The sequence below is a fragment of the Cyclopterus lumpus genome, chromosome 1, assembly GCF_009769545.1.
Source record: "Cyclopterus lumpus isolate fCycLum1 chromosome 1, fCycLum1.pri, whole genome shotgun sequence".
In the NCBI taxonomy this organism is placed as follows: Eukaryota; Metazoa; Chordata; class Actinopteri; order Perciformes; family Cyclopteridae; genus Cyclopterus; species Cyclopterus lumpus.
In genome coordinates, this window is record NC_046966.1 from 18010355 (window position 1) to 18023679 (window position 13325).

At 43.3% G+C, this 13325-nt stretch overlaps 1 protein-coding gene across 2 annotated transcripts in view; it reads right to left on the minus strand.

Moving 5' to 3' along the window:
• Window positions 1-122: 122 nt before the first annotated feature.
• fam13a (family with sequence similarity 13 member A) overlaps window positions 123-13325 on the minus strand; it is a 50048-nt gene continuing 36845 nt past the window's right edge. For both annotated transcript variants that reach the window (XM_034527928.1, XM_034528008.1), the window contains 10 exons: window positions 11001-11145; window positions 6397-6613; window positions 6167-6308; window positions 5772-5853; window positions 5477-5682; window positions 5266-5349; window positions 4552-4647; window positions 2282-2478; window positions 1509-1610; window positions 123-1407 (listed from right to left, as the gene is read on the minus strand). In XM_034527928.1, coding sequence (XP_034383819.1) covers window positions 1284-1407; window positions 1509-1610; window positions 2282-2478; window positions 4552-4647; window positions 5266-5349; window positions 5477-5682; window positions 5772-5853; window positions 6167-6308; window positions 6397-6613; window positions 11001-11145 — 1395 coding nt within the window. In that variant the 3' untranslated portion in view covers window positions 123-1283. The remainder of the gene's footprint in view (window positions 1408-1508; window positions 1611-2281; window positions 2479-4551; window positions 4648-5265; window positions 5350-5476; window positions 5683-5771; window positions 5854-6166; window positions 6309-6396; window positions 6614-11000; window positions 11146-13325) is intronic.

Below are 13325 nucleotides of genomic sequence, written 5' to 3' on the forward strand. Positions count from 1 at the left end.
ATTGGCAGATGAAAGTAATTGTTATTTGCGGCCCTAAAATGGGTATATACTCTGCACATTAATTTGTATCAAACATCTCCACATCAACTCAAGACACTTGAAGAAAATCCACACAGCCCAAAAACTCTTTAAAAATATGATTTCATTCATATTATATACAAAATACAATACAATTTATGTACTAAAATGTACACACTCAAAATTCATTAAGCCTTGCCAGTGTTTACATTCAGTAAAAACGAAATTCCCACTGATAAATCATCCATTTTGGAGAAAGAAAGGAAAAATGTACTCGCTCACAGAAATGTAAACATACACAAGTATTCCATATTTACAAAAGAACCAAACCGGTTCTGAAGAGGATGAGAAGGAAACACACACCGCTGTAAAAACCAGAGCTTTTAGCTGTCCTCCAGAGTTGCCTTGTTCATCCATCTCTATCAATGTGAGCAAAAACAGTGATTTCAAGATGAGAAATAGCTTATTTGACAGGAAGTAAATGGTGGGGTGGGGGGCATGTCAATGCATAATATATACAGTCAAATGCTTAAGTACCAGTGATCACAAAAATAATTTGTAAGTTAGTACAAGTAGGTGTTTTATTGAATATGAACTATTTGTTTGTACTCACTGTATTTGGGTTGTATTATATATATATTTTTTTTAAACATTTCTTTTAGTGAGCAAATACTCTAGAGAAGAAACAAAAGATTATTTCAGATATTATACAACAGTCAGAAGGGAAATATAGAAAGCTATTCATTTACTGAATACTGTTAAGCTGATTAAAGTTATACAAATAGTAAAGTCTCCCTTACAAAAATACACATACATCTTGATCGCAAAAATCCTTCTTCCAAAATAGCAATAATTTCATATCTATTATTTTACTTACAAGGTTTTTCTTTAAGACTTCTACAGCAAAGCGTCAGAAAAATAACTTTTCTGTTCTGATAAAAACATTCAAAAGGATAGCAATAAATTATTAGCAATCAAAGTGTGATTCTCAATATGTGTGCACGTCTCGAGAAACGTCCTCGGAAGGGAACTTCTCCGGTGAAGCAGGTGACGCTTTGAAATCAGCTGTGAGTCGGCGACACTGCACGCTCCGGAGGGGAAACCCAGCTGAGCTCGACTGAACGGATTAACGGACAGTTTCCCCTGAGCCACAAAACGCGAGCGGCACAGATGGCAGCGGGAAGGAAATTCAGATATTTTCTCCAACTGTGTGAGATGTGTTTGACCGTTTCTCTGAAGTCCTTTTAGAGTCTTTTGTTTTTGTCTCAGATTAACTTTGTCGAGTCTCTTTTGCTGATGAGGACTTCCAGCAGCCGCAGTTTGGCTTTGACATGCTTGTATTCGTTGTACTCGACTGCCAAAGGACAGCGGTCCTCCTTCTGCACATTTCTATGGGAACAAGACAACAAACATTCAGAAACGGGGACATTTCAGCGGTGCAGAGCAAATTGTGGGAATGTCTATTCGTTGCGCCCTTTCTTATCTTTTACCTTCCGTTTTGTCGAAAGAACTGGTCCTCAAACTCTTTCAGGTTCTTGCGGAGTCTCTTCTTCTCCTCTCGGGTCTCTTGAAGTTGCTCCACGAGTTCCTCCCTGTAAAAAAAGAAAAAAGAAAAAGAGTAGAAATATTAAATTATCTCAGACAAGAATATTTAAATTTGTTGAAGCAGCGGTGGAAGACGTTCTCAGATTCTCGCTAATGTGAAAATACTTAATTATAGGTATATATATTAAAAAAAAGATAAACATTATTTTTGCTAAATATACTTAATGTAATAAATGTAATGTAAAAGTACTCATTCTGCAGAACAATGTCACCTGCGAGGGATATATTATCCTAGTTATTTATATACAATTAGGTCAAGTTCAGTGGTTCTCAACCTAGTGGTTAAGTCTCCTAAAGGGATTGCAAGATAAATCTGCCGAGTTGTGAGATGATTGATATGATAGAGAAGAAGGAATAGCAAAGTAGGCGAAAGTTATTATAATATTTTTTTTCTCTCTAATCTTTGCTTTTTGTGTGAAATTATTGATTTGACTATTCTTCACTTTGCTGCTACAAGGTGTTTCATACGCTAATCATTTGTTTTTGTTTTACTGTAAAATCTTAATCTGAAAAGTAACAGGTAACTACAGCTGTCAAATAAATGTAGTGGGATAAAAAGTACAATGTTGAGAGGTAGAAATGTCTTGTGTAAGTGTGCCATCACTGTTGTTAGGTGAGAACAGTCTTGGTTGTCCCCCCCCCCCCCCAAGTAACTTACGTGGTGGCGGAGTGCAGGTTGGACAGCCTCATGTCCGTCGTGTTCTTCGAGGGTGATAGTTCGTCCACGGGTGAAATGAAACCGTCCCCTTCCTCCTCCGTGTGGTCCAGGAAGCCGAGCACGCTGACATCTGGTCGGACCGTCACAGTGAACTGTGTCTTTGAGTCTCCGTCGTCCTCTGAGCCGTCCTCCTCCTCCTGTAGAAACATAAAGAGGTCAATCGGTGGCCAGAGGACACAAAGGCCACAAAGGGCTGTGGCATTAAAAAAAAAAAAACAATGCTATTGGCCGGCTTCCAGACTCAAACACCACAGTGCATGAGGGGTCGTGCAGTGTTAGTCACCAGTACTTAGAAATCATCACGGTACAGCAGCACAATGCACTTCCATGGTCCTCGTTTGTGATCCATGTCGATACCCATTAGTATGTGTGGATGGCGTTAATGAAGGCGGTCAACTAGAAGACACACAGTCCACCGAGAACCAACAACTAGTCCTGAAACAACTACAGCCGGCACAATACGCAGAGCAGAATGATTTAGTTCTTGATTATGGTTTTCTCCTAAAAACACATCTAAAGGAATCATTGTGCTTTATTACAAGGTGGGTCTTACTTTTGGAGCTTTTACCATCATTTCTTATGGTTATCATAACATTAAAGGCATTACTGAAAATATCTCAACGAGTAGTTTCCATCATTGGAATTTATTGGATGTTACTTAACAGTATTAGTAATATACAATTGGATATTTGTATTGTACTTTGCAATCCCCCCCCCCCCCCCCCCGAGGAACGAGTTCTCTTGGTTGGGAATCGGTGAATCGGTTTATAATAGTGGTTTATGAATCCTCAATGTAGAGCAGTTCTCTGTCGTGAATGTTTAGGTAAACAGGTATCAGACTTCTCTTAAACTATTGTGTGTATCTAGATCTCAGTAGTTTGTTTGCTCAACAATTTTATTACTCGTAGAAATGAAGGCCAAAACTGTAAAAAATATATATAAGACCCCAGGTTGTAATAATCCAGAATAATCCCTTAAAACGCAACATGTACTGCTCAAAAATCACAGAGCGGTTCAAACATCAGTTCCAGGCAGCTACTGATTCAACGTCTCTACAGGAGCTGGTGACAGGAAACAGGCAACCGCCCAATCAACAGGCAGCAATCAGGATCATTAGAGTGGGTGGGATGGGAGTTAAATGAGGGGGAGGTGGGGCGAGGCGGGGCATTGGAGCTGGCGACTGATTGTTCAAGCAGCAGCAGCAGCTCTTCACCTTGATATCATCGAAGAAGAGTGCGGTTTCGCCCTCGATAATGGGCTGAAGGAGGGGACCTCTGCGCTTGCTGGAAGGAGAGCCCTGTGGTGACGGTCAAGAAGGAGGCGTTAACCACGCTGAGGCGCTCTCGCTGGTGAGCAGGGCCACGAGCCACACTTCCTTCATATTTTTACCAAATTCGCCACCTTATTTTCCATAGGAGGTCCAAGTGACGATAATTCTGATTAGTCCGAACAAACAGCGCCTTGAATATGCCCCAAGATTCAGGGTGAGTTCACTTATTTAGGGTCGCAACCACTTCAAGCCCCACGATTCTCTCTGTGTGAACCACTTTGAGATACAACTATATAGCTGCTTATTTCTTGTGTGACTGAGATTCTTTCTTTTTTTACAGTATTTATTTTAGGTAGAAAAAGAGGCAAAAAAAAGAGGAGCTTGTGGGTTTAAAAGCTGGGAAATTCTTTCAGTATAATATAAATGCTGCGTCATAACTGTGTGTCAGTGATCTCAATTTGCATGATGGAGATTATAGATAGTGCATTATAAAATGGATATATATATACTGAAAATCATATCTTACATAATAGAAATGGTTGTCAAATATATTTTATACAACAAAGTGTAGTTTAGTCAGAGCAAACAAGTCCTCATATCATAGAAAAAGTTGAATATTTTTATAGCGTCCCACCCACTCCTGCTTATCATGATGTCATTTCCTGTGGACTCAATCTGCCACCTGTGAGCTGCTTTAGGACCGAGGGATTCACTGAGCTGCCAAAGCTGGACTTAGAAAGGTGGATAACGCATCTCTAGCACGGCCGCCACCAGTTCCCACAGCGGGCACTAATGCCAACATGAGCTGGGATTAAGTGTCTGCAGACGCATCGACAATGTGGTGATCTTTGCCGCTCGCCCGTCAAAGAGCAGCAGGGCGATTGGGCAGCCGTGGAGAAAAAAAAAAGAAAAGGAAGGGAGGTTAAGAAGCGGTACTTACGATGACAGGGATGCTCGAGGCTCTGCACAGGATCTGCTTCACCAGGCGATATCTGTCGTACAGCGGCTTCATGATTTGCCTCTCGCTCTTGGTGACCTGAAGCGGCAAAGGAGAGGGACCCAAAGACACCTTGTTAGCCCAGCGCTCGCTTCTTCCTGTCCGACACTGACTAGCTAGCTACAGCATTACCATAACACAGAATGACAGCTAACCCAGAGGGCTAACAACGCTTCAGCCCGTTAAGGGGGTGACAGAAAAGTCAGCTGTTCTTCCTGATATAAAACAACACTAGCAGCAATTAGACGGCGCAATTAATGCAATTGGATTTGGGTCCGACATTAACAAAAACAGAGTGTGTCAGCCCCTTTACAGTTCAGTCTTTCAGCACAGTCGTCCTCTAAATGTGGTTGAAGCTCCGGTGGCGACAAAGGTTCAGTTTTCTAACAGCACAAGTTGTGACTCAAAGATAGAAAGGAACAAACAGAAACCCTTTCCAACTTTCAGTTATAGTGAACAGACACACACACACACACACACACACACTGGGAAAGCTCATCACGATGCACACGCGCTGGCTTGAGACATTATTCACCCTTGACTGGTAAAAAAGATTTTCTCATGTTTGGGCCAACATGGCTGGCAGGAGACTTGATATACAGTTGGATTTGGCCTTTGGTTTGTATCTGTGTGTGTTTGTTCATTTGAAGGACTTACTGGTCGACCGTGTATGCTCTCGTAGTAGAGAAGAGCTTTCTGCAGGGCGACTTTCTCCGCTCCGATCTGCTCCCGTGTCATATCCTGTCAGCCGGGGACAAGAAGTGAAACATCAGAACATTTCAGAAGGACCCGATATTCAGATCACTGTGAATATATCATTTTTTTTTTTTTGTCCTTGTAAAAAGGAGTACCACGGTCACGGTCTTACCTTGATGTCCTCTGGACGGTTCACTTCCTCTCTCTTCTCCTGCAGCTTCTTTAGAATCGTCTCCAGGCTGCTTTCCACCGGAGGCTTCGGCACTTTCTCCTGCTGGGGTTTCTTCTCCAGCTGCGAGCCGAAGCTTTTGGGCAGCGTGTTGCTGCGCTGGCGGGTCAGAGGCGGCAGGTCTTCCTCAGACATCATCAGCTTGTTTTCTGATGAGGGTGAGGGACAGGAAAATATTAATGAGCTTTGATTTTAGTTTAATCGCACTCCAGTCGAGGGCTTTTCATTTCTTTCTTACCTTTTAGCTCTTTACGAAGCTTCGACAGTTCATTAACCCACCTCATGACCTCTGGGTTTCCAGCTTTATCACTGTGGGAGGGCTGTATGAAGACAAAGGGGAAAGAACTGATGAGACAAGATTGTCTTTCACAATGAAGCAGCAGCAGCAGCAGCTGCTATAATTATAGCTCACGTGACATAACTATTTTAACTATAAATCTCAAGTAGAGCTCTGAGTGGGATTATCAGCCTTTAAAAAAAAAAAAAAAAGAGACCTTCATTCTCTATTTATAATAATTTTTAACAAATCACAGGAGTCTCCTCAGATAATCAATAACCTTGTTAATGGTTTTTAAAAATGAGTTTTGAGTCGGATTTTGTTATTTTTTTATGTGGTAAAATAATGGTACTTACCCTGTATTTACGCTCCTCTTCAAACCTCTCCTCAAACCTGTGGATCTTCTTCCTCAGCACATGGATCCTCTTTGTGAGCTGAGCGGACGTCAACTCCTCTTTCTCATCGTCGCAGGAGCCGAGAGAGGAACTCCGTCTGCGACTGCACAGATACAATAACGTTGTTAATTTTTCCCCGACAGCTCCTTCCTACTTGCCTCTGCATAAGCGAACATGTGTTCAGTGTTTACCTGACAAACGAGTGTGCATTTGGTGGTGAGGGCGGCACTTCAGTGTCGTCTAGGTACTGCTGGCACTGCCCGTAGGCATAGAAGCGAGGCGACAGCATCGGGTCGCTGTCCTCCTCCACGAGCTGGCGGATCAGACGGCCTCCGGCGTGCGGAGACAGTCGGGCTTCCTCGCGGTCCATGCTCTCCCTCTGCATCTGCGGGTACGCTGGGGTCGGCTCTGAGAAACACAGAAACACACTTTTGTGTTAAAATGTGCCACTTTGATTGCTCTGCTGACAAAGAGAGCAGCAATGCAAACGCAATATACTTGACACAAAACCAACAAAGGACGGGCTTGGAAATGTGGTGCATGCTGGCCAGCGGACAAACACAAAGCAGAGTTACCATATTATTAGTATGCCCAAAAGCTATGTGGCTACAGAATAACAGAATAAAAACACACAAAAGCATGTTATGAACTCTAACTCAAGTATCATATCTGCTTATTGTATCAGAGTCCTTTCACATCCTTTATAACTATAACTAAAACACAGAAGGTTGAGCTACAAAAAAGGAAAACTGCCAAATAGATTTTTAAATGCCTGATTAATAAAAGGTACTCTTATTACTGGCTGCAGATAAAATTGTATTATCCATTATCGATTAAAATGCAGATTATTAATTTCACAATTAACCAATACTCATTTGCGCTACAAAATGTCAAAACACAATGGAAAATACCCATCCCAGTCTGTGTTGTGATGTCCTCAAAATGGCTTGATTTGTCCGACCAAGAGTCTAAAACCCAAAGCTATACACTTTTTATCACATGCGACAAAGTATAAAAATCCACCCAAGTTAGAAGCTGAAATTAGTCAGATTTTCAAAATAGTTGCAGATCTACCTGTATTTTCTTTCCTAATATAACCGTTTTTTTAAGACTACGTAACATACAAGATGGCTCAACATGTTTTGAGAAGGTCTAACAATATGTTCATTTCCCAACGATCAGCATTTACTCTGATACACTACAACGTCATTTCTTTCCCTGCTAACATCTTTTTTTTTTTTTTTAATCCTATCTGGCGACGTGAAAGTCACTGGACATGACGACGCTGCTCTCTCTAAAACCGTTGTGGGACAAAAAAAACTCTCTGGGGCTCGATGGTCACAGATGTTGTTTTGAAACTGCGGGTGAGACACGCCCGCCCTCCCTCTCTCTGTTCATCCTCTGGTCACTGGTAATAATTATGCCTGGAGAAAATAGCCATGCCGATACCCCTGACAATCCCTGGGCTATTAATAATGCCTGGCTCTCCGTGGGATAATGTCAGGATGCGACCCCTGTTGAGAGGTACAGTGATGAGTTTGTGTTTTAGTTTCCACTCTGCATGGCGACAGATGAAACAAGTCTGTCCACGCACGTGTGCATGAGAGAAAGACTAGACTGAGCAATAGCAGAGCTCCCTGTGCTAATAAGAAGGGGAAACCTCTATAGAAACTATATCAAAACATGAAACACAGCAGGAACAATAAAGTAGATTTCATGGAAAAGGTGGGAACTGTAACATCAGGTGTCAAGAGACTCTATGAATGTACAGAGGAGTTGTTACAGTGGCAGGGGAGATGGGAGGGAAATCAAGCTCTGGGGGAAACCAACCATCGGCGTAAACATTCAAAGTATCAGAAAACACACCAGAAAATATGCTACAAATGATTTTATAAAAATTGTTTTAGCTTGGGTGAGTTGGGCCGTACGAGAAGCAAATTAGCTCAAACTCCAGCTCTGGTCCCGCGGGTCCTCCTGTACTTTTAGTTATACGTGCAGTTTACTCAAGCATCAACCCTCTGGCATGTTGGCGCTCGCCCACGGCGGCAGCTAAACTCTAAATTGCACCGAATGTCTTCGTTTGAGGTCTATTATCTAGCTCAGAGTGCGGAGCGGTGTCGCTGGCCACCGAGGCTCCATGGCATTTGAAATTAATCCTTTAAATCAACCGCTCGCTGATGGTTCAGGATTAACTAGACTAATGTAACAATGCCAGTTTGCCATTTCACTAAAGGTTGCTGTATGTGTGTGTGTGCACGTGTGAGACGCTCGCCACAATGTTCCAGATCATTCAAGCATGTTGCCATGCGTGGAAAAGGTCACTCAGACAGCGCTTTTCTTTCTTCCCCTCTGAAGGTGATGTAACACAACACTTACCATCACAACAACTTGGATGAAAAATGGTTTTGAAATCAAGGAAAGGAGCGTTAAAGAACGGAGAATCTAGAGGAAGAAAAGGAGGGAAGATGTAAAGGACAAGAGGATGGAATGAAAGCCAAGAAAGGACCAGCATGCATCCTTCTTGTTGCAGTAAATATGGGAAATCAAAATAACAAGCCTCTCCCTAAACCTTAATTAACGAGTAATGTGAGCTACAGACTCTCGTCTCTTCCTGTTGTTAATGTCTTTCCACCATCGCTGGCAGACAGACAAGGACAGAGCAGCGGTAAATATCAGGTCACCATGACAGGCGCTGGCACAAAATGTACTGGGACAAAGGCATTGCCACCACCATTGCCACCCGCAAGCCCATTTCTACTGTATTACACGGTCATGTACAGTAGGCACACATCCCCTCAACGCACCATCACACAGCTCCATTCTCTTCGGTTCTCCTTCGTTGAGAATAAACATGCCCGCAAAAAAAAGAAAGTTAAACTTTGCACAAAACATTTACACAATTGCAGTTTGTGCAATAGCACACCCTTTAAGCACTCATGCTTCAAAAGGGCCTGATCTGTTTGCCATCTCGTGAACCTAAAGGAGAAACTGTATGTATGAACTGCCTGTCACAAACAATCATGCAGGCGCACCGTGGCGTTCTCGCTTCCACAAACTCAGTTATTCATTCGGGACAGAATGTACAGGAAGGAGATTCAACGAGAGACAAAAAGACAAGACTCACAAAGCCAACAGGCAAGTGATCTTCTGCAAAAATGTCCTCATAATATCAGTGCAAAATAAAGCCATCTGGAAACTGCACAAAGCTACCCTTTTGCGACGCCCTCCTTCAAGCCATTTTAATTTTTAATAACAAGCGAGCACAATCAGAGACGGCGTGTACAGACTCACAGAGCTTAACCACACCTTTGTACAGTAGACAGACTAAACAGTGGGATGGCTCAGGCACAATATTGAATTACTTGACATGCTCGGGCTGCAAATTCTACACAGCAGCAACAACAACAACAACAACAACAACAACAACCTCTCACAGACCTCTGTTGTTTTTAACGTTTCACATTTGGCCACCAGAGAGCTCCACAAAACATGCAATCTGCTTCAGCTCCAACCATGAGGTTGTTAAAGTTGAGAGATTTATTAAGTTGAGAGATTTATTGCATGGAATAAATTTGCTCCGAGTGCCACATCAAACAGGAAACAGTGGAGGTGGTCATGGGAGTAGAGACCAACATTTGCAGCCACATGTGCCAACATGCCCTTTGACATGTGACTGTAAGAAATGAACCTGTTGGCTGTCATTCCAGGGAACACCTCCACAAAACGCTCATGGCTCCCACTGCTTAACACACCTGCACTGTCTAAACAATCACAGGGCACTGCAATTCCTTTCTGTACAAACGCCAACACCACTGCATACATAAACACCATCATAACAACGTGCTCAAAAGAGGTCTGACTGTAACCCAGGAGCGTGATGAGGCAACATTCGGGACTAGTTCTGCAAGCTCTGCGTTAGAAATGACAGCATCGATACAAATGTCATGAGATGTATTTAAAAGTTGATCATTTGCAAAGCTGCCATTGAATGCCAACATTTTTTTTTCATTTTTCCATCACAATTCCTGGAGTGACAAATATTCTCCGTATCATATTTAAGACAGATTAGTATTTTTTTTTAAATGGAGAAAAGAGTTTTACTTAAAATGTTGTTAAAATTCTTACTTGGATAAGTAAACTCTCCAAATGCAAGCCAAGTTTCTACAGCCGGTCCACTGCTGCACTGTTCACCATTCAACCTCCCATTTAATGATTGATTTCTGACTGGGAATTACAGCAGCAGCAGAGTCTGGAAACATTTCAGTGCACGGAATTCCCAAGTATTTTTTTTTTTTTTAAAACACTGTTTGCTCATTAAATAAAAAACCACAAGAGCAACTCTACACTTAGGTACAACTTCATATTATTCTATTGAAAGATGAATTCAAGAATCAAGGTCTAATTCAACAGCAACAAAAACAACACACTGTCTGCGGCACTGCCTTCTCTTCCCAGCCAGGCAAACAACAAACACGTCTCCGGTGTGTTTCAGATATAGGTGGCTAGAGAACTTAAGAGGAGATTTTACTATTAAAATCAAGCAGGAGGAGCAGGAGGAGGAGGAGAAGAGGAGGAGCAGGAGAAGAAGCAGCAGAAGGTGTGCAGCTGCCACCCAGACGTCCATGTGCAGAGCTGGGCGGAGGGGGCGGCGAGTGGGTTGTCCGGGCATGTTTGCGTGAAGAGGTGTGTGTAGCAAACAGCTCCGGGCCCATTCGGTAGTGAAGTACCACATGCAAAGAGAACAATCTAAATCCAGCAAACAACCGCTGAAATGGCCGAAAGCGTCAACTGTTACCTCCCCAGTTGTTTTCCTCAGTAAGCGCTGTCAGGTCCAGCCGGGGCACGTCCTCGCGGTCCGAGTCCGAGCCTCGCACTTCTCCTCCGCCGACCCTCCCCGTGTCACAAGTGACGGGCGACTCCTGGATCTTCATCCTGAACGTCTGCACGACCATGAGAGGACGGAAAAGAAAAAGAGCGCTCAACCACGATGACCAGACCCGTGAACACACTCTTTAAGTTGAGCTGCACACTCCCACAGCCCGGCCCAGCCCCGAGAGAGGGGGCTGCTCCCTGCTGCTGATTTGCTGCCTCTGTGGTCAAAAACATCCGCCCATCTGTCTTTGACCGTGTGTGTGTGTGTGTGTGTGTGCGTGTGCGTGTGCGTGTGCGTAAGAGCACGGAAGGTTTGGCTCCGCCTTGTCTTCCCCCATTGGAATCCCTCACACACACCCCCTTCCTCCTCCCCTCTCTTGTTTTCGCTCTCTACAGTAGCCCTCCATGCTTGCTATCCTCCCCTGACGTGTATGTATTCCCCACCCCTCGTGCGGCTGTGGACTTGTTTGTTTCACGGCAGCAAGGGCAGAGGGGCGGGGTGGAAGGGTGTTGGAGGGGCACGTAGGAAAGGAAGGGAGGGGAGGGGAGGCCCAACAAAAAGCAAACGGGTCGTGAGCCAGCACACGTAGTCTGACAGAGTGATTTAAAAAAGATCTCTCCTTATCTTGGAGCAGAGGGACTATGTGTAAGCCTCCTTCACCAGCACCTCATTACTTCTTCTATTTCCTCCTCCTGTTTAGCCATCATTATCATCATCATCATCATCATCATCATCATCATCCAGCATCTCGGCCCTTCCCTCTCAAACTTTCTCAAACTCCACGTTGCATTCAAATGCTAGCGTAACGTTTAAAATACAAATACACTCAGCAGCTCATGTATTTAGAACGTGTCCACGGATCACGAGGCATTAAAGCCTATTGGGTCCCATTTCCTCTCCCTGGGCGTGGGACCAAGCTATTTTTAGGGAAAAAAGATCAAAACGCACTGGATAAGAGACCTCATAAATGCCACAGATGGCTGACTGGGGTGCACTTGAATCTGCTCTCAACAGCCCTTGTTTGTGTTTTGTTTTTTTCTTCATGATACTGAGTAGTAGTAGTTGTTGTTGTTGTTGTTGTTGTTGTTGGCAGTTCCATGTGAGATTAGTGGGGCAGCAGCATAATTAGTCTCAGGTGTGTGTGTGTGTGTGCTCCTGTGCAGAAGCGAGGCCAAAAACAGGGGAGTTATCACATGTCCTCATCTGCAACAGGAGAAATAACTTTGATGTAACGGGAATTGTTAGTGGCATTAGTGTCCAAAGAACATGCAGACCGTGATCAACAACAGCAGAAATGTCCACTAAGTAGCTCTTACCGTCACCGTCCCTCAGCGGGCCATGAATAAGTACACACTGCACCAGCTCACTCAACATTCAAGATCCCATAATCACACACACACACACACACACACACACACACACACACACACACACACACACACACACAATTACCGCTCAAAGAAAACATCAAGTATTTTTGGGGGAGAAACTACTGCTTTTAAGATCAATAAAGATCCTTCATGCTCGAGTAGTGAATTAGTAAGTAATTAGCCAATTAGCACCTTGTTGAATGAATCAAGAAGAATTCACATCAGTGAATTACAGTGTTACGTGGGCAGATTCACAGATATTTATAGGCTTTTAATTACATGCTGTTTTATTAACAGCAGTCTGTTCTCAAGCAACGTGTATGAATCAGAAAGTTTTTGATCAAAGAAGAACTTTGTCGTTAATTGGCTGTTTGTGTCTGCTTTGTTCTGAACCCGTTGCTTGTTAAACTAATGTATTTTATGTGGCTTGTTGTTAAGTGCCGCCATCACGCATTTAAAGTATGGACTCATTAGGCCTTGAAGCAGAAGAGACCACCGGGTGAATGTTATGTTCTGAGTGTCAGAGGTGAGAGAGGTTGAATAACATCTCATCACATCATGCATCCATAATGATGTCATCTTCCTTTGGGACTTTAAAGGGGCCACTAAGTTTCTTCAGCAAGCTGCACTTTCACTGTCCTTTCACAATCCTTTTATATGGAAATTACTATGGACATGTTTTTTAGGCAGCAAACTCAATTAAATGACTGAACCGTGATGAAACACATCACTGCTGGTGTTCATTTCTATCTCACGAAATTCTTACAAATTTGCATTTAATGGTTGAAAATGGCTCACAATGCCATCCAATGTTTTAAAGCAGCCCTAATTGCGTGAAATTATGCAGTGGGTGCACTTGGGCTCAGACTTGGGGGTG